General features: G+C 35.8%; 2 protein-coding genes across 20 annotated transcripts in view; one reads left to right on the top strand and one right to left on the bottom strand.

Moving 5' to 3' along the window:
• The first annotated feature begins 1,155 nt into the window (after nucleotides 1–1,155).
• Nucleotides 1,156–27,318, top strand: part of LOC101742556 (serine/threonine-protein kinase tousled-like 2) — a 42,783-nt gene continuing 16,620 nt past the window's right edge. For 3 of the 19 annotated variants that reach the window (XM_012694007.4, XM_062670553.1, XM_062670551.1), the window contains exons 1-2: nucleotides 25,657–26,745; nucleotides 27,250–27,303. In XM_012694007.4, coding sequence (XP_012549461.1) covers nucleotides 27,301–27,303 — 3 coding nt within the window. In that variant the 5' untranslated portion in view covers nucleotides 25,657–26,745; nucleotides 27,250–27,300. Of the gene's footprint in view, nucleotides 1,686–7,383; nucleotides 7,720–7,862; nucleotides 7,930–19,500; nucleotides 20,431–24,682; nucleotides 24,769–25,656; nucleotides 26,746–27,249; nucleotides 27,304–27,318 lie in introns of those variants that run through there. The other 16 variants (XM_004930399.5, XM_012694002.4, XM_004930401.5 and 13 more) reach the window with 14 other exon arrangements.
• Nucleotides 1,924–9,843, bottom strand: LOC134199503 (uncharacterized). Its single transcript, XM_062670554.1, has 2 exons — nucleotides 8,604–9,843; nucleotides 1,924–2,695 (listed from the first exon to the last, which is right to left on the bottom strand). The coding sequence occupies exons 1-2, from the start codon at nucleotides 8,895–8,897 to the stop codon at nucleotides 2,303–2,305; spliced, it is 687 nt and encodes a 228-aa protein (XP_062526538.1). The 5' UTR covers nucleotides 8,898–9,843; the 3' UTR covers nucleotides 1,924–2,302.

The raw sequence follows: 27,318 nt of genomic DNA, 5'->3' as shown, positions 1-27,318 counted from the left end.
TGCAACACTAGGTTTTCAAACGTACTCCCGCCCCTTAAAAACCTTAAAAACGTAGTTATAGCTAACGTGGCTAATTTAATTACTTGCTGGCGGATCGTCTTACATATAGAAAAAATATACAATAAAACTTGAAAGTAAGATAATGCCACTTTATACTGATCCGCCTCACTTTACCATATTATTATCACTTTAGCCAGCCATATTTATATTAATAAACTTGTAATGTCACACAGTCGTTGAAAACCAGAACCTAGTTAATAATCATTTTAATAAAAATTAATGTTATGCAGCTGAGCAGAATTAAGCACCATATTATGATACCTGGCTGGGTACGACTTGAACTTGGTTACGACTTCCTGTGATATTTATGAGGTAGATAGGAGTTCATGGGTACCAGTGACTGATAGCTACAGGAGCAACAAACAAACAAAATTCTCACCCCACACACAAATAGGTGTTTAAATCAGTTTTTTTGTCAAGGGGACAGACATAAAGATCATACCTTAATAAGGCAAACATTTTGTAACAAAAATAAAAAATAAATGAGACAACAAATCCACCGTAATCGTGACTGATAAAATAAAATTGATATGGATATGGATTAAAATTAAATTCATTACGGCACAGAATTTATCTTAAGAAATGGAAATAAACAAGAAAAGATGAGACAACAACATACTGTTATGTGCTGCATGAAATGCAAAACTTTTTCCTAAAAGGATAGAAATTTATAAGATATTAGTGGACCTTTTGGGAAGCCTCATCCAGCAACTGTTTAATTTTCTCATATCTCTCCTAAACGTTTTTTTGTAGATTTGTCTGATTTGTACTGCCAAAGGAAATGGGGCTTAAACAGCAACATTTCTTATTTGAAACCTAAGTGATATAAATTTAAATCTCATAAGTCACCTTCATCTCAAAAATTACTAATTTTTTTTTTGCCAAATTGATGACCTTTGAGCGAAAACGGAAATGAAGTGATATAATTGGAATGAAAGGAAACTTTTTTTGAATAAAAATTGTGGAAATATAGACTTTAATGGATTTTAAAAGCCCTGTCAAGCTATTTTCATTCTTTTTCATTCTCCACATTTTTCTACTTACAGAAACCAAAGGCTAATAAATCATCATTACCTATCGTACATATTTTAAGTGAGCAAGCATTGAATAAACAAAATAATTCCCTAGTATTACGTCTGATCTTCGTACTACTGCCAAAAGTTTTGAGCAATAGATCACGTTAATACAGTCAGTTGAATTAGTTGAATAGCAGTACAGTGACTGTATTGTCAATTATACTATAATCTGTGGTTGTAATTTCGGCAAAAAAGTAAAATTTCACAAACTTTTTTCTACTTTCAGTGTTTATATTTTGTTCACATTCAATTTTTCTTTATTTTGGTCTGTTGTGATATTTGGTGAATAGTAGTTTTTGTAGTAGAGGCCTACAATTTTGTAGTTTAAAGAAAATTCGTGGGAAATAGGAAAACACTGACAATTTAAATATATTTCGTCGCCATTTTCGTACTCTGCTGATGAAAAACTAAAAAAAATTGTGATACATTCAAGTGAAGTGATATGTGATTTTATCTTAAAATTTGACCACAAATGGGACTGTTCTTAAGGAGAAATTTCATCCATATTTTGACTGTACCATGACAAGTTTCTTCAATTTGATGTCCGAGGTTAGAAATTATAAAACTCAACTTCTTACTTATTTTAACATTAGACCTACCAAAATATTTACTCTGTGATCGTTGGAACAAAGATCTAAGTCGAATAAAAATTTTGTAAAGTAGTTGAATTTTCTGTTAACCAATTCACTGCATACAGAAATGAAGATATTGATATTGTTCCAAAAACATTTATATTATGTCTCATTTCGAAAATTTGTGTCAAAGTATATTTATAATAACTAACCCATAGGAAAAAGTATTTTTATTTAGTAATGCCAATTTTGTGCCTAGATTATGGTGTAGCTTTCTTCACAATTAACACTGTGAGATAAAAATGATTATACTTATGGAGCTAAACTCTAAATCACTATTGCCTTAAGAAACAAGAAAGCTTTCGTATACTTAATAGAATTCGTTTTTTTTATTGCACACCTGGTGTGGTGTACAATGGCTGTCCCACTCTTTGATGATATGTACATTTGTTTCTCAAAATAAATAGGCACAATGGTGGTTGATACCTATTTGTGCAGACTTGTCATCTGTGCTTGCTTACAGTGTGTGAGAGTTTACCATTAGTAATAAAATTACTACACTATTATTGTAACCTCCTCCGTGCGTCGTATTCCTCAGTTCTGAGGGTCGTGACCTTTACTGAGCACTTTTGTCAGGACTTTGTTCTTCCATTCACTTCTGTCCTCCGCGCAGTGGATAGCGACATTGATGCTGGATTCCAAAGTGGTCTTAATCTGATCGGACCAGCGCATGGGACTACGCCCCCTAGGCCTCTTTCCTTCCACTTTGCCGGTGATGAGAAGTCTTTCGAGATTGTCACCCTTTTTTCTCGCAACGTGACCGAAAAACTCTAAGATCCTACGTAGGCAAATGGTGGAGAGTCTTAAGGAGACGCCTAGTTCTTCCAGGATTGATGCGTTTGTCCGATGCGCCATCCAGGGAATCCGCAGCATTTTCCTCCAGCACCACATCTCAAACGCGTCGATCCGACTTCGATCAGCCTTCTTCTATTGTAACAAAAAATGGTTTTAAAGGATTATTATGTATTAAATAATGTGTGATAAAGAAGAATTGAAGTTAAAGTTATTAATTTTTAATGGGGATATTGCAAACAAAGTTAATCTGGTTGGATATGTATTTAAGATAAACCTGTTTCCTTGACTGACATTGAGAAGAAATCCCCATCCCTAAATATAAAGTAAGCATTGTATTATAATTTTCAGCAATTGTAGATTGTAATTTAAAAATCAGTAATTCAATAATAAATTGTAGTAATGTGCACTCTCTCTACTAAACACTGTGCTTATGACTTTCTTGTTTCCAAAAAGTTTTTTTTGTTGGAAATTATGTAATATTTTCATTAAAAAAATGTTTGTTCACCTACTTTGCTTTGAGAAATCCTTACAGGTATGCAATGACAGGCAGTGTTTTTGGAATTACTGTGACCGCTCACCATCAGATCAGAATCTCATGTTTGTGTGTTATCAACAAAAAATAGAAAATTTACATATTTTCTGTAGAACTTCATTCTCTTTTTAGAAATTTAATTCACTGGGGCTTAGTAGTTAGTAGTGATTTTTAATTAGTGCAGTTTGCAGTCTCTTCATGGATAAGTGAATATGGCTTTCCTTTGAACACAACTTTAATACATATTAATTTTTTTTCTTGACTATGTGAGTAGAATTGTAGAATCATGTATGAATGTAAAATAAATTTGTTCCTAGGTTAACTTTTGAAATAAGTTAAACTATAGGGTATTAGTGCAACTTTGATGTTTTTTTTTGAATGTTTTATTTTAGTTTCGCCTTTTAAGCCAGGCTTCCTATTCTTGCTTTTTTGTGTAGATGGCGAGAAGATTTACTTGGTATCAAGTGATTACCATCGCCAACTAATGCCTCAACATCAATGTGCAGGCCTTGAAATACAATTTGGTAATCTAAATTGTATTAGAACAATGATAGGTGCCTTTTGAAAACACATGATGACATGATTGCTTTGCTTCCAACACATGTAGCATGTTCATGCTGACTTGTGTGGGTTCATACATGCAAAGCAACTAGTCAACTTGATATAATAAACGTTTCTTCTTCGATTTAATTGAATGCTTTCATTATAAACAGCTTAATAATAAAATAACATAAAACAATCTTAATGACACAAAAAAAAAATTCACTACTATTTATTTAGCACACCATGTAAAACATACCCGCTTAAACTATTGTTACTACCTACCTGCCTATGAACATCATGCTGTTTGCACTACTGAACTGATGATATATTAACCCAGCACAAGACGGAATGAATAAAGGAATTCCAAAGAAACAGTTTAATTGTTTGATAATAGCATCATTATGTTGTAAAATAAATGTATATGCATAATATGTTTTAGGAAAAAAACGATTTAACATATTTTTCACATCTAGCTAAACTGCAACTATATATTCTGTACTTACGTCGTATTTAACCAGCAGTTCTGTTTTAGACTGTGATAATATATGGTTAGCTCACCCTTTATTTTCACCCCAAAGTCATACATCAGTAGAATCGAAGCAAGGTCATTTGCTTTAATTCAGATTTTGTAAATTCTAAGTGAAAATTTGAAAAAATAGAAATTGGATTCTCCCATAGAAGTACACCGTGTATATGAAAATTTAGCCTGGTTATGAGTACCCTACATTCTTGCTCGTCCGCAAAATCCGGACGTACGCTAGCGGGCAATTTTTGCAGACTTTTTAGAAGATCTCGGAAAATGCTAGTAGATCGATTCATCGTCTACTAACACGCGATTCGAAAGAGAATCAGAAAATTGTCGAATTGGTGTGGACAGATAAAACGTGATTGTTTTTAATGCTCAAAAATACTTTGCAATCACTATATTAATAAGATACCTACGTAAACTTACACAGTCTTGTTAACATATGAGTCGTCTATTATCAAAGGTGGCAATCTGTGCATTTGGACAAAAAAATGTTATTGATATGTCAATACAGATTGATTTGAATATAATCGTCTCCTTCAAAGAATACGGTTCAAAACCTGCATTAAATAAAGGTTGATACTTAACCTGTTATTTATCTAAGATGTCGTTCAGAAGAGTTTTGTGACTGCCAATGGAATACAAAGTCAATAATTCGTTTTTCTGAGTTACCAATAATTGTCCAAAAGTCACATTGCCGGCTTTGATAATAGTCGACTCATATATAGGTACGTATAATAAGTACGTTATTATGGATTGATCTATTGTCAATCTGCTTTGTTTAACAATAAACCATAGAAATTGATTTTTTTTTGGAGATTGGAGTGCCCATTGTAGCCTAACACATTTGACATCCTTCCTTTTAACTTTTAACGGTTTTCGTGAACAAAAAAGACCTTAATATTTTGTGGCAACGGGAAATTCCACCATAATGTTCGTGTTTATCTATTGTTAACCATTTACTCTGAAAATATTGTACCTTTTCATCCCGACTACATATGGCGAATGGCGACTATTCTGATTACATTTTGTATTTGGAAGTGAAATTAGGGTCTATGATTAGGACTAAATGTCCAGAACAGCTAAGCCATTTTCCAATACCAATTGGGATGTTCAGTTAATTTTTAAAAATAATATATAACACATTTAAATGTGAAGGATTTTTCAGTGAGTTGTGATTTTGGTAGAAAACTTTCCAATCTGGTGGCAGGGAAATTTGTGAAATAACGAAAAAGGGGCACATTGAATGTTATTAGGTACGTGAAAATTCAGGCGTGCGATAGGGATAGCGATTTGTATGTGTAGTCAAGCAAGGAACACTTGTTTTACTTTTTACTACACATCTACTGTTCTTCAGATATTTTTATTATTTGCTACATCATTTTTACACATAATTTCGATGCTATGTTCATTAATAAAACATGATAATTTGTAATAATACCACTTTTAAACGTTATACTATCAAATATATTTCTACTTGAAGAAAATTAAATTTCGCTCATTGATTCAAAATGTAGGTTTTAATTATAAAGAAATTGAAATTCAGCCTATGTGTAATATACATATGTAGCTATTAATTATTGAAAGATTTTTTTAATCAGTCTAGTTATGTCAGTGTTTACCCTAAACATAAATATAAAATATTTTAACATCTAAATCAACGTAGTTTACAAGAGTTGAATTTTTTTTGCAATCCTGCTAACAAATTCAAATTCAAAATCATTTATTTCAACTTGGATGTCAGCATAACACACTTGTTGAATGTCAAAATATAAATGAAAATGTTAACTCTACCACCGGTTTCAAAAAAAGCCACAGTCCTGAGAAGAACCGGCGAAACAAACTCAGCGGGCTTTTTTTTGTTGTTTCTCAAATTTTTTTTTTTTTTTGCATAAATAAGATTATTTACAGTAAACGAAAAAAGAAGTCAAAAAAATACTATTAAAAAAAAAATGAAAATGAAAAGGCCAGGAGCGAACGTCTCATTCCCACGTAGTGCCATCTAGTAAATAATCCTTAACTTTACAATATGCCTTGTTGCACAAACGTTCCTTGACAGTTTTCTTAAATCTATGAACAGGTAGTAGATGAACGTTTCGTGGGATCTTGTTGAAAAGCTGTACACCCAGCCCCCTAAAAGAGTTGCTTATTTTCTTAATTCGAGCCGCCGGCAACGCAAGCCTATGTTTGATCCTAGTGTTCACATTATGCAAATCGCATACTCTGGGGAATCCTTCAATGTTTTTACGCACGTACAATAAATTTTCAAAAATGTATTGGGACGCTAAAGTTAGAATTTTGATTTCCTTAAACTTGTCCCTCAAGGATTCCCTCGGGTGCATATTATAGATAGCACGAATAGCCCTCTTCTGCAAGATGAAAATCGTTTCGACATCGGCAGCATTGCCCTATAGCAAAATGCCGTAGGACATAACACTATGAAAATAACTGAAATAAACCAGACGTGCCGTATCTTCATTAGTATACGTTCGTATTTTTTTTACCGCAAACGCTGCAGAACTAAGTCTACTCGCTAACTTGCATATGTGAGGACCCCACTGCAGCTTGGAATCAACTATTATACCAAGAAAAACTGTCGAATCCACAAGCTCCAGTGTCTCTCCACTTACAGTGATATTAGTATCTACTTGTCTAACATTAGGTGTGGTAAATTTTATACATTTTGTTTTTTGTTATTTAATAACAGATTATTAACACTAAACCAATGTACCACGCGCGAGATAGCCTCATTCACATCGTCATAATCTTCCAATTGTCGTTTAATTTTAAACAATAAGGATGTATCGTCAGCGAATAATACGACCTCGTGACGGGTTTCAATAAACTTTTAACAACAATCTTATTAACAATCAATAGAGCAGTAATATGTAAATCATGAACATTCTATCTAAACTATTCTAGTAGAACGGAAACAGCAATTGAATTCTCGATTCGCAATAAACTGAGTCTTATCCGGCGGAGACAGATATATTAGTAATGTCAAAAAAAACATCGTCAACAAAATGGTCTCTTCATACTCTATCATTTGTAGCTCTATTTAACAATATGTTTATGCTGAAAAACAATGTACATACGACTAGTGTTTTTTTTATGAAGTGTACGTTGTTATGCTAACAAGTTACGTCAAGCATGCGACTTGTATTTTAAGGTGACCTTCAAAATGTTGCTAATACTAATGAGTGAATCTTCCGACGGTTGTGTGCACCCGGTTTGTTCACGTTTTATACCTGAGTCGTTCCGTTATTTTCTAAAGACGGGAATGTACGTGCCATTTGATCGTTTTTGCTCCCATTCTGAGCCTCCGCTTGCCGATTAGTCAGACAGAGAAGCAAAATATTGCTGACCCAGGTGCGATGTTCAATTCAAAATTGCTTTAGTTACTACCCAACGATGATACCGCGATTGAACTTGAATAATTTATAATTCACCACATTAAATATATTTCAGTCAGATTAATGTGTCGTATTTATTGCTTTATGATGTTATTTCTGTTCAACAAGTTTTAAAAGTGAAATTTCATCAACTATGTAATAGGTAACAGGGCTTTTTGTTTTTTCTTTGACAGAATAGTATTTTTCCCTAAAGCTTATTAATTGCCTGATTTTTATTGGTAGATAATTATAGATAACTTGTTTCTTTGATTGAAATGGTACCTAATCGATTTTACTTTTCGACAGGTATCATCGAAACAGAAATTATTAGGCCCATAACTCATAGGCATGACGGAAAAGGTGTTGCACCTGGGTAAGTTATGAATTTATACGATTTTTGTGAGTAGATCATACTAGTCTCCGCCTTTTATTCAAATAGTTCTAGCCTTTAGTAGTAGTTCAATTCAATTATATTAATTTTAATTACGTAGCTTATTTGGATTTACAACGTTTCTGCCACGAGTAACTGATAAAATAATATGTTTTCTGCGTTCCGTTTTCAAGACTAGTCTTGACTTTAGCAAGGGAGAGGTCACGTGACAGTGACGTCACAGCCGACCCGTCACCAGATCAATAAGGACTCGAGGTCATTCCAGTTTAGTCCGACTAAATATGCTATCGCAATTTGCACCCGCCTCCTTCAGGCACTTGTGTGGTAAATACCACAACTGTTTTTAATATTAATTTGATTGTTTTAAACGTCTTAGATGTGGCAGCTTACATAGCCTATCATAGTGCAACTTCTGAGATATAAATCACTGTACTCAACATGGTTTTTCTACTTTTGTTCCTCTACGCGTACGCGTGCCACAGGCTGGGAACCGCTTCGGCTTTGACGAAAAAAATAATTCTGAACTCTATTTAAAAAATACAGAAAAAATGTTAATAATTTTCTAGTAATACCTTTTTTTTATTTTATGAACACAATATAGGATTCAATATCATTCACTTCTCGGACCCTTAAGCATAGTTATAGATAGGTCTTACCCCTTGGCCACAGCCGAGAGCGGTGCGAATTGCGGTGCGTCGTGAGGCGCGGCAAGCGGGAGCGGCGAAAACAAATGGTAGACAACCTATGAAGTATGCCACAGCTACTGGCGGTGCGTTTTGCGGTGCGTTGCGAGGAGCGGTGAGAGGCGCGTGACATCTGGCGGAGACGAGCTGCACGATGTGCGAGTGAAACAAATGTACTAGACAATATGGAGGCGGCCACAGTTCAGAGCGGCGCGCGCGGCGGTGTCGGTGGACGCATTGAGGCATCGCGCGACCGAAACAAATCATTTTGTTTTTACCGCGCGTTGAGCTAATAAAATATAATGGATGTGGAACAATTCATTAGTGAAATACTGAGTAGACCAAAAATATGGATGTTAAAACATCCACATCATAAATATAGGCATGTTATAAAAAAAATGTGGGACGAAATAAAACAACAATTTTCTGGTACTAATGGTTTCCTAGATACTCTTGGATAGGATTATTGAAATAAAATTTGAAATTTGAATTGATTTCGTATTCTAGATGCTTGAACCGTTGCTCGATTATTCCGTCTTGATCTGCGTACGCTATTGTGAATATTGGAGTCTCCAAACTGGGAAACAAACTGCTGAAAATCTGCATCTCTGTCTCCATCACTTTCTTTTAAGGCACGAAACCTTTATAATCAATATCGCGGGCTTTTTGTTTCCCTTTACACTTTTCGTAAAAATACGAAATTTATTAGTTAGAATACCAAACGCGTACTGAATTGTGACACTTGCCCGGGATAATATTTTGTCAAAAATTATTTGTTCCGCATTTAAACTACCCGGTGGATATGGGCGCATCAAATAATTTTTAAGAGGATAGGCTTTATCAGCAATTAACACGTATGGTAAATTGAGATTTGAACCTGGTAATCTCTGTGAAGGTTGAATCTATTAATAATCTATTTATCGGGATAGTTCTTATATTCCTAATAGAATACCTAATAAATAGGGTGAAATTCGCAAAGTTCTCTCTTTTTCTAACTGGGTGCGCTCCTATTCTTGATTGAATAATATCTTCAGCTAAGAACGCACTTATTTCAAGGTAATATCGTGCCACTTTTGAAAGGGAAATTTGATAGGGCTTTCTAAATACGTGCACCTCTGACGCCGCCGCCGTCGCAACTAGTCTAGCTGTGGCATACCCCCGCAAGTCACACCGCCCGCCGCGCCTCGCAACGCACCGCAAAACGCACCGCCAGTAGCTGTGGCCAGGCCCTTAGTGTTGCATAACGATCATTACTAAACGTGTTTCTCTGGCCAGGAGCGGAGACTGCTTTCGTCCGTGTGACGAAAATAGTATCATCAGTTTATTTTCCTTAATTTTTCCCTTTTATCGAGTACATGACGTGGGACTTGTTGTGTGAGCCCGCACGCATTGCTACAACCACAGAAATACATCAAGATATTATGATCTTGATATTATTTCTGTGGCTACAACCATAATATTTTTTCACAACGAACTAATCGTGCTATTCGGCTTCTAACGCAGAATAGCCGTTATCCGAATATAATTTAACCTCATGTTTCAAAGCAGGTTCAAGCTTTCGTTCTTATGAGCTCCGTTCTTTGCTTCATATCTGACTGACCTTGAGTTTATTTGACCATTTAGGATCATAAAAATACTACAATATATTATATAGGTGCATCAAATACATGCAGTATTTGAATTTATGAAGATTTTCGCATTTTAAAACTAATTTTAAGCGTTACCATCTTAAACTGAAGATGAATATACTTAATGTTAAGTGGTTGTTAAACAATTTAAGTTCATGCAACCAGTAAGTACAAACAACAACAGACGATCGACTTATATTACCAAACATGCACCTACAGGTTTTTCATATAATTAAGGTCAGAAACAATGAACAATATTATCAAGTTTAGTTGTAGTTGTCGTGCATGAGATTCTATAGTTGGATGTACGGAGTGCGGGGTGAGGCTCGAGGAGGGGTGCAAGTGCCTTGCATCAGTTGACGCATCGCGGTTGAATCCCCACATAGAGAGCGAGGAAATATGTATGTAAAAAGGCGTATATAAGATGTGGATCGATGCCGGAGCCAACACACAGGTACCTATACTCCTGTGCCGGCGACAAAGACGAATAACAACTCTATTTCTGTTTTTACTGGTTTTATAAACAACTTTAGGGCGTGGGCTATTTTACTGTGTGACTTTTAGGAGATGACAATTTTAAATTTGTCTACAAACGGAAAAATTATGTTGAAAAACTGGAAATTATTAAGCACCTGTTTAGAAAGTCGCACATGCGCATTCACGATGACCTTGGTAACTTTGAAACTAGAATTATGGTACGTTATGGATTAACTGTTTAATAAATAAAAACTTTGTTTTTTCTTCATAGCCTTTCATGGTAGGTATTATTTTGAGATTTGATTACTTTTAGAAACTTGAAAAATAAAATAAACTGTTATAGAATTTGTATCCGAAGACAAAACTATTTTTGGAATAAATTTCTAAATAGTTTTGTTTGTCAATGTGTATGAGAAACGGAACGAGATTTATTTTACCATAAAAAATTATAAATATTATTACTAGACTCATGACTTAATTTATCTAGTAATTTAATATATAACAAATTTACATCATAATGTAATATCAATATCGTTTACTTATAAGTCTATTCTGACCGTTTTGCTAAGTATCATATTGCTATTTTGCTCTTTATGATTTTTAAGCGGTTAGAATATATTGCTAAGTATAACTTGTAATAGGGCCAGTGAACTGGGCGTTGGTATATACATAGATATGTATGAGTGAAACCCGGCTCGGTAGAGGTCAACGAACTGTTCGTTTTGCTGCATCCGTTGCAAATACTGCGTGCCGCATCGACAGCATTGCCAGTTGTCGTCAGTCACCAGTTTTGCCGACATTATTCGTGCCGATTCTCGTTTAAAGCAAGTGAAAATAGCCTCGAAAAAGAAACTACGATAGATCAGAATAGAAAGTGATACGCATTTTAATATGCTGTCCCTGGATCTGGCAGATTTAGATTGCTGTTTATAGATTGTTTAATTCAAATTCTGGTTTCTATGTATAAAATTCAAATTCAGATTTTCAAATCTAAATAATCTATGAAAAAGACTGGTTATGATTTTTATAATCATTAATTTAGTTTAAAACGCCCTGAATTAGTTTTTAAAAACCCGAATTTTATACGTAAATATTTTAGGTTGCTTTTGAATGCTGAATGATTTTGAATTTAATGTGGAAATTCAGAATTTGAAGCTTAAAACCTGTTTAATACACTGTATTATGCAGGCACTTTGAAGCTTGACTAATTATATTGAGATTGAGAATTGAAATTAAAATTTATAAGTTGTCATCAATACCAGGCAAAAGGCATAAATAACACTTTAACGAGATTTATTTTAAATATACACAATCTTTCACAAATATAAAACATAAAAATATTCACCAATAGTAGATTAAGAACGACATTGCGCAAGCTTAAACAATATAAAATTAAATTATAAATACAATATAGTTGTCACAAAGCAATATTCAAAAACTATTTTTTTTGTGACAAGAATTTTAAACAGAAAAGAACAATGCATTAATGACAATCGTACTTTAAGCTACCGTTACTTGGAGATTATTATATACCTATTTAAATAGACAGCTAGTTAATTTATACTTTATACTAATTACATGTTATCGAGCAACACTTCCGGCCTTACATAATAAATTATTTACGAACTTAGGAAATATATAGAACTTATTATTCTTATAATATAATTAGTAATTTCATAATCAAGTAAATAGTTCATTCATATTTCTTTATACTTATAATATTTTATTGGCGCCTTCCGCTTGACAGCTTCCGGCGCAATAAGCCTTAATGTTATTTGTTACATAATTCGATATTATTAAATAATAATTGTACGTAAATAATCAGCAGAATAATTAAGATGAACAATGTTTAATATTACCTACTCAGTTTGTATTAAAATAGGTCAAGATGATTGTATAAATACCGACGGTTAGCATATCTCTGTTGCATTCGTATTCTACCCACCATAACGTGTACTAAAGAGAATATATTATTTCGTGTGGATGTAAATTGTCTCAATTGTCGCCGCCACCCTGAGGATCCGTTTATACTTCAGAAGCGGGATTATGCCAGGCCCATGCATTGACGGATTTGAGACCGCTGAGAAACACAGGCGATACAAAATGCGACGTGTCACCCAAACCGATGCGGAGGTTATTCCAACGTTCCGGCCGGATGAAAAATCTAACAACGTCAAGGGATGGCTGCACAAGATCGACCAGTTGGATCACGTATATGGATGGGACAACAAAGACTGCCAGTTCATCATGCAGATATGTCTTCGTGGGTCGGCTAGGGATTGTGCGATACACCACCGCAACTATACTACACATCCGCGAATGGCTACCACATGGAGAAGAGAAGGTGCTGTTGCTCCAGTTGCAAGAGGGACCGACTTTCAACCAAAGAAATGTTACGCCTGCCGAAGAGAAGGTCATGAAACAAAGAACTGCAAAGAGCCGCGCTGCGAGATGTGCCATCGCCCGGGACACACGTCGGTCAGCTGATGGTATGCGGCCAGCTCTTCACACCCAAAAGTGAGTAATATCTTATTTACAACATACAGCGTATGCATAGATTTGCAAAAAAAAAAAAAAATAGTGTTAATTAATGGCTCTAGTCTCATTGCATACATAGACATGGGCAGCAAATTAAATATTCTGTGTGGCATATGCTGATAAGTAAAAAAAATTAAAGATTGTCTTCCGTGGTTACAATGAGAGGTTTTGGAGGCTCATACTCGTCGACATCTTTAGGAACATCCCCGTGAATGTTCATATAGACAACATTATTGTGGCTTTGTGGAAATAACGAATTACGACATCGCTGATATAGATTTAATAATCGGAGAATCAATGATTAATATCAATATCACAAAATTCTGTTAAATTCGTGGGTAGTAGTGAAACTTTTAATAGTACTCTTAGTGAAATAAAATTACAGACAGACTTGTCCAATGTACTTAGGACACAGCTGTATAATATCACAGTAAAGTGCTGCTTTGGTACAAGTTTATCTCAATATTAACACTAATGAAACATTTCTTATGAATTCTGTATATTTTGAGCTGGGCTGCATGTCCTATGTACTTTTGGGTGGACTTGTAAGGTCGAAAGATTGCTTTTTAAAAATAATTAATATCTGAGACAAAATCATTGAATGGAAACATAATTGATTAATAAGCACGCGTGGAAATTATTACTAATAAAAATGAGTCTACAAAGTAGTATGAACGTTATGATACTTGACCAATCTACTGACTCAGAATTGCAAGTATCTGATAAAACAAAATCAAACTATTTCAGGATAGGGGCTGCATCAGTTAACAATAAAAGCTGTGTGATGTAAAAAAAAAATATATAAAAAAAAGCTGTTATATACAAAAAAAATAAAAGCTGTGTTATATACAACAAATAAAAGCGGTGTTATATACAACAAATAAAAGCTGTGTTATATACAACAAATAAAAGCTGTGTTATGTACAACAAATAAAAGCTGTGTTATGTACAACAAATAAAAGCTGTGTTATGTACAACAAATAAAAGCTGTGTGATGTACAACAAATAAAAGCTGTGTGATGTACAACAAATAAAAGCTGTGTGATGTACAACAAATAAAAGCTGTGTGATGTACAACAAATAAAAGCTGTGTGATGTACAACAAATAAAAGCTGTGTGATGTACAACAAATAAAAGCTGTGTGATGTACAACAAATAAAAGCTGTGTGATGTACAACAAATAAAAGCTGTGTGATGTACAACAAATAAAAGCTGTGTGATGTACAACAAATAAAAGCTGTGTGATGTACAACAAATAAAAGCTGTGTGATGTACAACAAATAAAAGCTGTGTGATGTACAACAAATAAAAGCTGTGTGATGTACAACAAATAAAAGCTGTGTGATGTACAACAAATAAAAGGTGTGTGATGTACAACAAATAAAAGGTGTGTGATGTACAACAAATAAAAGGTGTGTGATGTACAACAAATAAAAGGTGTGTGATGTACAACAAATAAAAGGTGTGTGATGTACAACAAATAAAAGGTGTGTGATCTATGATAAATAAAAGGTGTATGATCTATGATAAATAAAAGGTGTATGATCTATGATAAATAAAAGGTGTGTGATGTACAACAAATAAAAGGTGTATGATCTATGATAAATAAAAGGTGTATGATCTATGATAAATAAAAGGTGTATGATCTATGATAAATAAAAGGTGTGTGATCTATGATAAATAAAAGGTGTGTCGTATGAATTAGATAATACAAGATATAATTACTGCTTAAACATGTCAATTTCAGGTGCCATACACCAGCGACAAACCAGGCGCCAATAGCAGCGCTGATCGCCGTGGGACACGGCATACACAGGATGGCCGAATGTTATCGAGCAACACTTCCGGCCTTACATAATAAATTATTTACGAACTTAGGAAATATATAGAACTTATTATTCTTATAATATAATTAGTAATTTCATAATCAAGTAAATAGTTCATTCATATTTCTTTATACTTATAATATTTTATTGGCGCCTTCCGCTTGACAGCTTCCGGCGCAATAAGCCTTAATGTTATTTGTTACATAATTCGATATTATTAAATAATAATTGTACGTAAATAATCAGCAGAATAATTAAGATGAACAATGTTTAATATTACCTACTCAGTTTGTATTAAAATAGGTCAAGATGATTGTATAAATACCGACGGTTAGCATATCTCTGTTGCATTCGTATTCTACCCACCATAACGTGTACTAAAGAGAATATATTATTTCGTGTGGATGTAAATTGTCTCAATTGTCGCCGCCACCCTGAGGATCCGTTTATATACATTATATTATAAATTAGAATCACAATTAAATTAAGGCTTAGAATATTTAACGAACATCAAATATAAAGTAGTGATAAATCCGGTCACCGTCCTCGCGGAATCCGTCGCTTGCGACGAAGGGGTCGACGAGTAAGTTAACCCACAGATATAGCCCACTGAGTTTCTCGCCGGATCTTTTCAGCGGATCGCGTTTCCGATCCGGTGGTAGATTCTGCGAAGCACTGCTCTAGCTAGGGGCTAGTGTTAGCAATTTCTCTGGTTGAGCCCGTGAGCTCACCTCACTCGTCCGGGCGTTGCTGAAATAGCCTCCTAGACTACCAGCGAATAGACAGGCAAAAAAAATGTCTATTATAAGTATGAAACTCAGTGAGTTAGTTCGCTCGTTGAATTCTTCGTCGGAATCGACGAGTTCGACGAGGACGGTGACCGGTGCTGGAGGGTCCTAAAACACCGAGAGTGAATCCGGGAGATCCGACAATACATGTTTCGGGCGACGGCGGCCACGATAAGAAGGTTTTCGTGTCGCGCCGCTTTGTCGAAGTAGCATTCTTTCTTAGGATACTTATGTATCGGTACTAGATTAGTCGTGGTGAAGGTCTACATTCCTCACATACCACGATGCTCCGACGGCTATCCTGCAGAAACGGGATTAGATGACCTGGAGAGGGTTAATGTGTGTACGGGACGCGTGAGCGAACACTACACTTGTATAAGCCATGACAGAACGTATGCAAGTTTTGTAGAGTATCACCTTGTTATGAAGGGACAATTTACTTCGCTTGCAGATCATGGGGTAGGGTCGACCGAGTAGGAACGCGGCTCGGTCACGTACTGACTTAATGTGGGGCCCGAATGTCATCTCCCTGTCTAGAGTGACGCCTAAGTACTTAGCCTTCGAAGCCTGCGGTGTGGGCTGGTGATAGAACAATGTTATCTTTTCTGGCGACAACTAAATTATGAAAGCAAAAGATTCTGGTCAGGCTACCTCCAGAACTGGTGACACAGCCCAATTTCAATCTGCGTAGCTGACTGTGCCTTAAGAATCTTTTTTTGTTCAACCTTCTAATAATCACATAACCAGTTTATACAGCGTGGCGGCCGATGCTCAGCATAGTTTATTGCTTGGTCTATACTACCTTACACCCTTAAACGATCCGCATACACACCGGAAGGAGACGTTGGAATTTTAGCATGTCTGAGAAAAGGCGGATATGTAAGTACATGTCCTATGAGAGGGCTACCCACGGATCAGCTAGAGCAAATCAGCAAGGCTAGCGAGCGACTGACGAGAAATCTCACTGGTTGCCGCGCTATACATTCGCTCCCGAAGGCTGCCGATAGCTATCTTTTCCGATCCAACCTAGTTCGATATTACTCAAGAATTTTGTCTGATGGAGCTAGTGATTATCGTGCAACTTTCGGGATATTTTGAGGCGACTGATTGGCGACTGAAAGTACGGTTTCCGTTATCGACGTTCAGCTGACGCTTTTGTATCCGAATTGTATGTAATGTAAGCCACTTCTTACGAAACTACCACCTTATCGAAATCTTTAGAGATCCAAGTCGGTCGTTAGATTTTTGGACCATCAAGTTCGTCTTCGATGTCTAGGTATGGTTCCAATACTTATGTTACCATGACCGTTCATTCTACAAGGCTCTGTACATTCACAGCTGCTTTTCGTCTTGCATATACATAAATGACATGCTATCTATGATGTCAACCATGCCCAACGACACTGACCCTTCTCCATATGGTCGATTCGTTTTCCCTTAAGCACGGATAGAATTTAAAAAATCCCATAGCGCATCTATTCGAGTTAAAGAGGAGCCTGTTCGAGTAACTCTGCTCTGGAGACTTGGCTTGAAAGACAATCCAAAAAGGCTATGCATCATGATAATCGCCTTATCGTTGCCGCCGCTGACTACTCCCCGAATCCTGATCATTCAGGAGCCAGTCACCGTCGACGCCCTAGACACGTCCTTACGGATCCATCAGATTCAATAACCTTTGCATTTTTTTTTTATTGCTTAGATGGGTGGACGAGCTCACAGCCCACCTGGTGTTAAGTGGTTACTGGAGCCCATAGACATCTACAACGTAAATGCGCCACCCATCTTGAGATATAAGTTCTAAGGTCTCAGTATAGTTACAGCTGCTACCCCACCCTTCAAACCGAAACGCATTACTGCTTCACGGCAGAATTAGGCAGGGCGGTGGTACCTACCCGTGCGGACTCACAAGAGGTCCTACCACCAGTGATTACGCAAATTATAATTTTTGCGGGTTTTTGACTTTTATTACACGATGTTATTCCTTCACCGTGGAAGTCAATCGTGAACATTTGTTAAGTACGTATTTCATTAGAAAAATTGGTACCTGCCTGCGGGATTCGAACACCGGTGCATCGCAACAACGAATGCACCGGACGTCTTATCCTTTAGGCCACGACGACTTCAGCGGGTTTTTTACTTTTATTACACGATGTTATTCCTTCACCGTGGAAGTCAATCGTGAACATTTGTTAAGTACGTATTTCATTAGAAAAATTAGACGCCTTCAGCTCTAATACTAGAAGCAGGCTTAGGGACCCCGGTAACCGTACTCGTCGAACTCGACAAAGAGGTCGACGTGCAACCTAACCTATGCATCAGAATGAGAAACTCAGCGGGCCGCGATTCCGATCCGGTAGTAGATTCATTCGCTAAGCAATTGCTCTTGAGTTGTTAGGTCTCCTTCGGAGGCGCTCGGGCAGTTGTTAGCAAATCCCACCCCTCCTGGCTGAGCCTTTGCTCGCCCACCTGTCCTGGTGAAATTGGAAAGGCCTACGGGCCACCAGTAATCTTTCAATCATAAAAAAAAAACAATCCAAAAATAAAAAATTAAGAATTAACCTTGGAGAGTAGGTCGTAATGACTGATAATAATAATTATTATCCAAGAACAAGTCACAAATGTCCACGAATTATTATAAATAAACAAGAAGCATTTGAAAGTTTCATTTGAATGTTCAACATTAACGGGACCTTGTATTATGTACTTACTAATTAATGATGTTATGTTGTGTTTTTTTAAACAGTTTATAACGACCCTTTCGAAATATAAGCTTAAAAAGTGATTAGATTTATTAATGACAATACTTTAATGCTATACAGTCTTGGCATTAATGGACCGGGATGAAATAGTAAACGGGAAGAACTAGTCGCAATCGTGATTGAGGTCACATAATGTTATATAAATGAAAATGCTAGGGCGTAGCATGACTGCGGTATTTTTCGCGGGCGATATCGACCGGACGCGTCACTTCTCTCAGTTCAAACCTTTGTACACATAGGCAGTATATACAAGCTACCTATAACAAAAGAAACGCTCCTGCACCCCCAGTCTCTAGTAGTCAACATTCATCCGACCCGGTATTCACGGAGCTTGCTAATCAACATTACATTTATTATTATAGATATTTTTCTTAAATATCGAGCTGACCTAGTATTAATTTTTGTTCTAATAAGTGACAAAATTGTTTGGAAAAATTGGCACTTAATAAATATATTTTCAACATTTGATACTAGGTTCATTGCAGAGTATAAGCGATTTATACATAAGATTACATACAATAATTAATATCGTGATTTGTTTGTAAAATTTATTCCGGAAATGTATCGTAATTAACCGATAACTGTTGCCAAATAGAATTAGGAAACCGTAAACGTGAAAAGGACGTGAATTTATTCAACGGACGATGAACACAAAATATTTTAGGTGTCTTTTGTATATTATACGATGGGTATACGTATTTCAGTCGCGGTGGCGCACTAATCGTCAACTGACGTGACCAGAACTGGGAGAACGAGGGGTGGATGCTTAACAGTAAACTCGACGGAGAGAGGAGCGTATGCATCGAAATGCAATGACCATTTTTCTCAGTGACTAATAACAATTGTAAATTATTATTAGAGAAATGGAAAGTTTATTATTAAATTAAATTTTCACACAAATATCATTGTAAGGACTCTTTGAGTTTATAGGTAGTGATTTAAAACGATTTAATGTGCATTTTCGTGTTACGTATTTTCAGTTAAATCAGTTGGAAGGAGGATTTAATAACGTTAATATAAAATCGCGGATATTATATCCTTAGATTATTTGGAAAATTTGACTAATTCGGAATTTAATCGATGTAAAGTTCCATTGCCAGTATAACGTCGCAAAATAGATTGTTTTTAAATGATTGTGACTATTGTTTTCGACTCACTTAGTGGACTCAATAATATGAAATTGTATAATTTAAAGCAGTAATTGCAACGTGCGGATTGCAGGCAGTCGCCCCTCGTCCCGCCAGGCAACCCCGCGCTTGAACACCGTAAGTAAACAGTCTGGTGTTTATCCGCGTCTCGCTCACACCGACCGCGACGCGTCGCGCCTCTGAGGTGCACTCCGTGTTCCTATTATTTTCGTGACGGGTATTGCGCCGAAGCCGATTCCCGCATCCTCGCCCCCGAGACGCGAGGTCCGGTCCCGTGGCGGAGGCGGCGGCGACGGCCGTTCGCAACGCGCGCCACTCCGCACCCGTGCCAGACTGTCGCATTAGTTCGAGCCTGCGGAAGTGTTATCTCGCATTCATTTACGTTCAAATATAATATGCTACTTTCGAACTATTTGAAGTGTATGCGACGTGTGACAAAAGATTTGCGTAGCAACTTAGCCGTTGCGTTAAATTTGTGAGGTGTCAGTGATAGTGGATTTTCGTAATTGCGTGCTGATGACACACGTAGTGAATGTGGATGGAGTACAAAATTGTTTTGGAAGATGCATTTCAAAGAGGCGTTCGCGATGAGCGATCGACCAAGCGAACGCGGCCGCCGCAATTCTCGGTGCAAGGGTATGTGTCCGCTTGCTATGACGGTCGAAAGCCGTCTGTTGCCGTCTGCCATCGTTCGACACGTATTATTTGTGGTGAAACATAACCATGTCCATGCCAGCCAAACGAATACACACAGTTTCATTTACTGTGAACTCACACAGCTATACATACATAGTGGGAGTTTAACTGGGTTTAAAATATATCTATGTTATTCAAAGCTCAGAATAGACGCTGTTAGAAAGTGTAAACTAAAGTAATAAGCGTCTGTAATGCAGAGAGTACTGTGATAAATCGTAAAATTGTAATCCTAAGAATAAGCCCCAAGTTTGAAAGAACAAAATACGAAGTGAATAAAAAATTAATGATATTTGAATATCCAAACACAAGTTAAACGAATTAAAATTATTTGTTTACAAAAAATGCAAAATTAAAACAAGTACCTCTTATCTCTTTAGTTGCCCACTTATTTGATACGTTCAAAATCAACATCAAATATTTCAATACATCCATGAAAACAACATTCAAATGAGTTCAGCCATTGCAGAATTACATTAAATCTAAAAGACTATATATATACGTAAAAAGTCATATAGGGTTTAAAGCTCTGAATACATATTATTATGAATCGAAAATTCGAATATTAAAATTAAAATATTATTTTAGTTTTACATTATTTACAGATGATAAACAAAGAGGGATATGTAATTTATGTTTTTCAAAAGTTGCCATATTTTAGACATGTGCACTAAAATTATATAATTGTAAATGCAAGTATATTCAGTTCTAGTAAACATTTACAAGGTAAATATAAAGGTTGGGTCTCACACAGGAGATACTAATAATTGTTAATTTTAATTTACTACATATTTTATTTACTTTATCGTTTTTACCCATTTACAATACACGTTTCCAAGAATTAGCTCTTATATTAGATAGATACATTTATTGGTTGATTGGTTTATTGGTTCATCTTTTGAACAAGAATTGTTCCTGTGAATGCTTAAAAACGTTGAAAATTATTGTATTTCATTCATCCGTCATTAGCATATTGAGTCACGTGTTTCACTTAGCAACGACATTGGTTAAACCTCAAGGGTGTTGCGGCAAGGAATGAGGCGTAAAGGGGGAAAGGGAGTCGCTAGGATGGAGGTGAGATCATAGTGGCGAGTGGCCCGGGGAGGCGATCGATATGTACATTGAACATACATACGTATCTGTATAAATAAATGTACCTAACTTCTCGCAACTCTACTGTCTGCTCTAGATACTGCGCCAAAACCCCGCTCTCCGCCACCCACGCCTCTTTTTACCTATATACTCGTTCATCCGGATCAATTTTTCTATATCCTAAATTAGACTGTAATGAGAACACGATATACAGTTTGAACGTTTGTACAACAATTTTATTACAATGCTCAAAGGGAGACAAATTTATCGCTTTATATATGCGTGAAAAATATAATTGTAAAATTTACCTAATTTTTTGCTTGTTAATCAATTACATATAACCATAGTACTGCTGTTCCATCAGTACTGTCTCCTCTCTGATTGTGAATTTTTAGACCATTATAGTCAAAATTGCATTTTATTAATTAATAACTAGCGACCCGCCCTCGCTTCGCATCGGAAACTGTAATTTATTATTGATTTCTCCACTATTTAATGGATGTTATTATACATATAAGCCTTCCTCTTCAATCACTCTATCTATTAAAAAAACCGTATCAAAATCAGTTACGTAGTTTTAAAGATTTAAGCATACATAGGAATATAACGACAGAGAAAGCGACTTTGTTTTATACTATGTAGTGAAGATCATCATGTGTATATGTTGGCACCTATAGTATACGCAGAACTTTGTAACTTTTAATTAAGCTTGGTAATTAAATCCAGGCGCAAACTCTCTTTCCGTGCTCGTTCATGCAATTTTCCTCACTCTCTAACACGAGCAATCGTGCTCGTAACACGGCTTCAACAATGTTCTTCCACCTCGAATTATAATGTGGAAGCTTTAGTTACGTGGAATGACAACTATCCAGTCCACCACTCCCAAGCTGGTTGCTTCGCAGCAAATATAAACTGGATGGTGATAATAACCAGTGAGAACCACAACACTCACCAACGGTTTCTTTAATAGGAATCAGAGAGAAGTATAAATGGGGCTGTCAGCGCAAAAGTGGCCTAAGCCTACCATAGTTATTATGGAGATATCGACTGCTTCGTCGGCAAAACCATACGTGCAAAAAGTAATGTTTACAAAGGCATCTGTTATCTATCGCTGAAACTAGGGATACGCCGGCTTTGCATAAAACATTATTATGTTTTCATATAAATTGCAATAGGTATATGTATAAACATGAATATGAAAAATTGTAGGTTAGGCCACTTTTGCGCCGACGGTCTCAAATATAGATAGGATTTAGTACTATAAATTTAGAAGATAGGATTAGTAGTATTATTAGCTTGGGGAGGCCTAGGTCGTATGTTCGTATTCATAACCGACGTAATAAACTAATAGAATATTAGAACATCTCTAGCCTCAAATAATCATGAGCGACAAATCACTCATCATGATTTCTGAAGTCTATAAAGAGTTTACGAAATATATGCCCTGAATACCTACCTACCGCTCCGGTTAAAAAAATATAGTGTCTGTTAATTAAACGGCTCATGTTTGTTTATTTGTCATCTCAAGCAAACTCAAAATATTACATCCAAAATTGCATGTACTATATATTTTATTGTTGATTAAGTACCTATCTTAGAAGAAGAAATGTTCTAATACGTGACATTTTCATTTAAATGTCACTTAAAGTCCGTTTTCAAAAGCGTCATTCACTAGGCAGACACGAAACGAAAAAAAGAAAAGAGTATTCTGACCTTTTCAATCGAACAAAAGCAATAACCATACTATATTATTGTATTAAGAAATCGAGAAGTGTTAATGCATCGTATTACATTGTGAAACCTACAGAACCCCAACAGAGGGTCAAATAATAGAACTATAAGCCTTTGTAGACCTTTCTTTCCTACTGTTGTAGTCGTTTCTGTTCTGTGGCCTTGAACTGTCCCCAAAATTGTTTACAAATCGTGAACCCTGGTCAAAATGCTTGCCAATGTATTATAATAGCCAAAGCCAACATAAGTAGTAGGCAAAAGGGACAATATAGCTAGACCGAAGTGCTTTAAGTTGTTGTGGCCTAAGGGATAAGATGTCCAGTGCATTCGTATCGAGCGATGCAACGGTGTTCGAATCCCGCAGTCAGGTACCAATTTTTCTAATGAAATACGTACCCAACAAATGTTCACGATTGGCTTCCACGGTGAAGGAATAACATCGTGTAATTAAAATCAAACCACCAAAATTATAATTTGCTTAATTACTGATGGTAGGACGTCTTCTGGGTTCGCACGGGTAGGTACCATCACCTCGTCTATTTCTGCCGTGAAGCAGTAATACGTTTCGGTTTGCGGGAAGTCGTTGTTGAACTATACTGACACCTTCGTACTCATATCTCAAGGTGGGTGGCGGTATTTACGTTGTAGATATCTATAAGCTCCGGTAACCACTTAACACCAGGTAGACTGTGAACAATAAAAAAAATGTTCAAAAAACAAGAACAAGAGGTTATTCTGGAGAGGTTAGAGTCTTAGAAGTTAGTCTAGTGAAATCCCGAAAATTACGGAGGCAAACTCTTGTTAAAAAATTACCATCAATTTTTCTCAGAATAAATGATTTTTAACTCGATAACATAAGAGGAAAAGCGACTGCGCTTTTAACTATTTATTTATATAAAATGACTGCTCCTAACTATCGATTTTAAAAAATAATAACCTATAAAACCGAAATTATTTAATTTTTACCTCCAATCTCTATCTGATGATATTTATTATGAGTAAAATAATATGTTATAATGAGTACATTTTTTTAAATCCGAGTTAAAAATGTAAAGTGCCTCCTAATAATAATAAAATCATTTTTATTGTGACTGCATGTGATTTTTTTTTATTGCCCTTGTAGGCAGACGAGCATACCCACCTGAGCACCTGAAGGTGAGTGGTTACCGTCGTCCATGGACTTCAGCAAGAGCCAAGTCGCTGTTAAAGGCAATGTTATGCCCAGGCCAACAGGGCGAAATAATAGGCACCAGCTTTGGTCAATTGGTTATGAAATGCAAAAACTTAAAGGAGCTAATCTTTTCAAAATAATATGATATGTATCGGTAGATTTTAAATTACAACTGGATAATAAATTATTCTTTATTGTTAGGTGCTGGCGTCAAGATGGAGCACTTCCAGGCGGCGCTGGATCCTCGCAAGCAGGAGCTTCTCGAAGCACGATTCTTAGGAGCCAAAGTAAGTTTTAAGTTAATAAGTCGAGAGCAGTGGTATCACTGGTGGTAGGACCTCTTGTGAGTCCGCACGGGTAGGTACCACCACCCAGCCTATTTCCGCCGTGAAGCAGTAATGCGTTTCGGTTCGAAGGGTGGGGTAGCCGTTGTAACTATACTGAGACCTTAGAACTTATATCTCGAGGTGGGTGGCGCATTTACGTTGTAGATGTCTATGGGCTCCAGTAACCACTTACACCAGGTGGGCTGTGAGCTCGTCCATCCATCTAAGCAATAAAAAAAAGATGTCTTTGGGCTCCAGTAACCACTTAACACCAAGTGGCCTGTGAGCTCGTCCACCCAACTAAGCAATAAAAAAAATATATAAAAATTTCCAATTTTATATTATAAAAATAAATACTCCCTATAAAGAAAGCTACGAGAAGAAAAAATTTTTTTTATATTATAATCAATTGTGCACCAATTGTGACGTCGATCCGCAGCTTTTGTTATCGATTGTGAAGCTTCTTAGAGAAGAATTAGAGGAGGATAAGATTAACTTCGCAACCGCAGGAAATAATTGCTAATCACCCTATAAGTAAATAGATCAAATGTCGGATTCAATTTCGACAATCTGTAATATTTATAAATTACAATGTGTCCTCAGTCACGAATATTAAGTGCAATAAACTTCACTCACAACATTCAAACAACTAACATTTTATGACGGAATTAATGATCATTTTACTGTCAAACAAAATACAAATTAATTAAGTAATTTGAATTGTCACGATAAAAATAATTGTTATTAAAAACGTACAAAAGTGAAATGGGTACCTTTTTATGTTAATTATAAAAGGTAACTCTTAAAAAAATCGTAAGATACCGTGAAAAAAAAAGTCATGTTGTTGGTATTACTTGTAATTAGAGCATACCACCTATTATTACATAATAATCAATATTTGTTTATTTGTTCGTATTTTATGTGCTGTCATACTGTTTATCCGATTGCGATCAAAGTCAACTTGATGCTTGCACTTGCGCGAGTGTACGCAAAGTACAATTTAGTTACAGTAGGTGGCGCTGGTGTAGTTTTATGAAATTGGTGTAGGTATTTCAATGTATGAACACTTAGCTATAGGCGAAACTGAGCTTGGTAGGTTTATAAGTAATTAATAGATCGAATATTGACTGTAGGCGGTACTAGGACCAATTTAAATTCTTACGAATATTATATATATACCAAATAGTTATATGTATTATGTAATCAACATTTGGCTCATTTCCGAGGCAACGTTTGCGTTCTCTGTTTGGAGTAAATAATCAAAACCATCAAGGTCATCTAAAATGTTTTATTTCTTTTTATGATAAACAAATGGAGATGAAAAAATTATAATTAAAATTCTACTGTATTTAAATTGTCGATGTCAAATATTAAATTCACGTTCTCTAATGAAAGAATACATTTTAAAACTGTCGTCAACAGAATTAAACGTATTAAGCAGCCTTTGTTTTTGTCTCATTTTATGATTTGAATAAAAGTATTTTGTATTAAAAGTTCTCAATGCTAAAACATCGTTGAATACAAATATGTAGATGCTGATAGTTCGACGTTGATTGTGGCATGCAACGCATCGATCACGTGATCTTTGATAATTCCAGTAGGCCCACCTGCCCCGCCTCCTCTACCTCACCGCTTTCGTCGGCGCGGCGACACGACTACATTACATTACGGCCATATATATCTGCAGTCTGTACATATATGTATAGTATACTTGGCTAAGCAAGTAAATCGCTGTAGATATATCACATATGTAATAGCATTATGTCGGTTCGTCGGCGCGTCGCTCGCGATCTTCGTCCCTATCTCGCCCTGTTCACGCGTCACTTCGCCATGTCTGGCCATCGGTTTTGTTCTTTGCTTTGTTATATTTGTTATTCAAATGATCAGTATTATTGATCACGTTCTCTTTTTGTTGTTCACCGGAAAGATTTCAATTGAGTAAGTACCTAGTCGTTTAAAAACACTTAAAGTTGAATCATTATTTTTTGCCATTAGACGTTTTAAATCTTAATTGAATGGTTATTTACTAGTAAAGTTTACTGGTAATATAGGTAACTACACAACAAAATATTTTCCTTATGGAAATTTACTCGTACTACAAATTTTTCATATCTTGTTGAATAATTTTCGTTCATTAATAAGATTAAGATTTTAACTAGATAAAACGATTAGATTTTAATATAATTGGTGTGTTAGAACCAATATGTAGAACAATGAATAGGAGAATGGTCACACATAGGGACTTTTTTGATATTATGAATACTTACTAAAATGATCTTATGAAAATCATTCCGATATTATACCAGTAAGATTTTATATTTACACACATACCTACCTTTTTCATTGTAATGTTACAAATGTTTCAATACTTTTTACTCAAAATCAATAAATAAACTCGTAAAAAGTAGGTCGAAAACAATTGCATTGGTTGCCTGTTTTCAGGTCACAGCAAGGGAGATAATAGTAGAAACTCATCGTGCTCCAGAATTCAAAATGGTGAGTTAGATATTA

This window comes from Bombyx mori, chromosome 10 (assembly GCF_030269925.1).
Source record: "Bombyx mori chromosome 10, ASM3026992v2".
In the NCBI taxonomy this organism is placed as follows: Eukaryota; Metazoa; Arthropoda; class Insecta; order Lepidoptera; family Bombycidae; genus Bombyx; species Bombyx mori.
The sequence above is the reverse complement of the archived record's forward strand: the minus strand, read 5'-3'. Positions and strand labels throughout refer to the sequence as shown.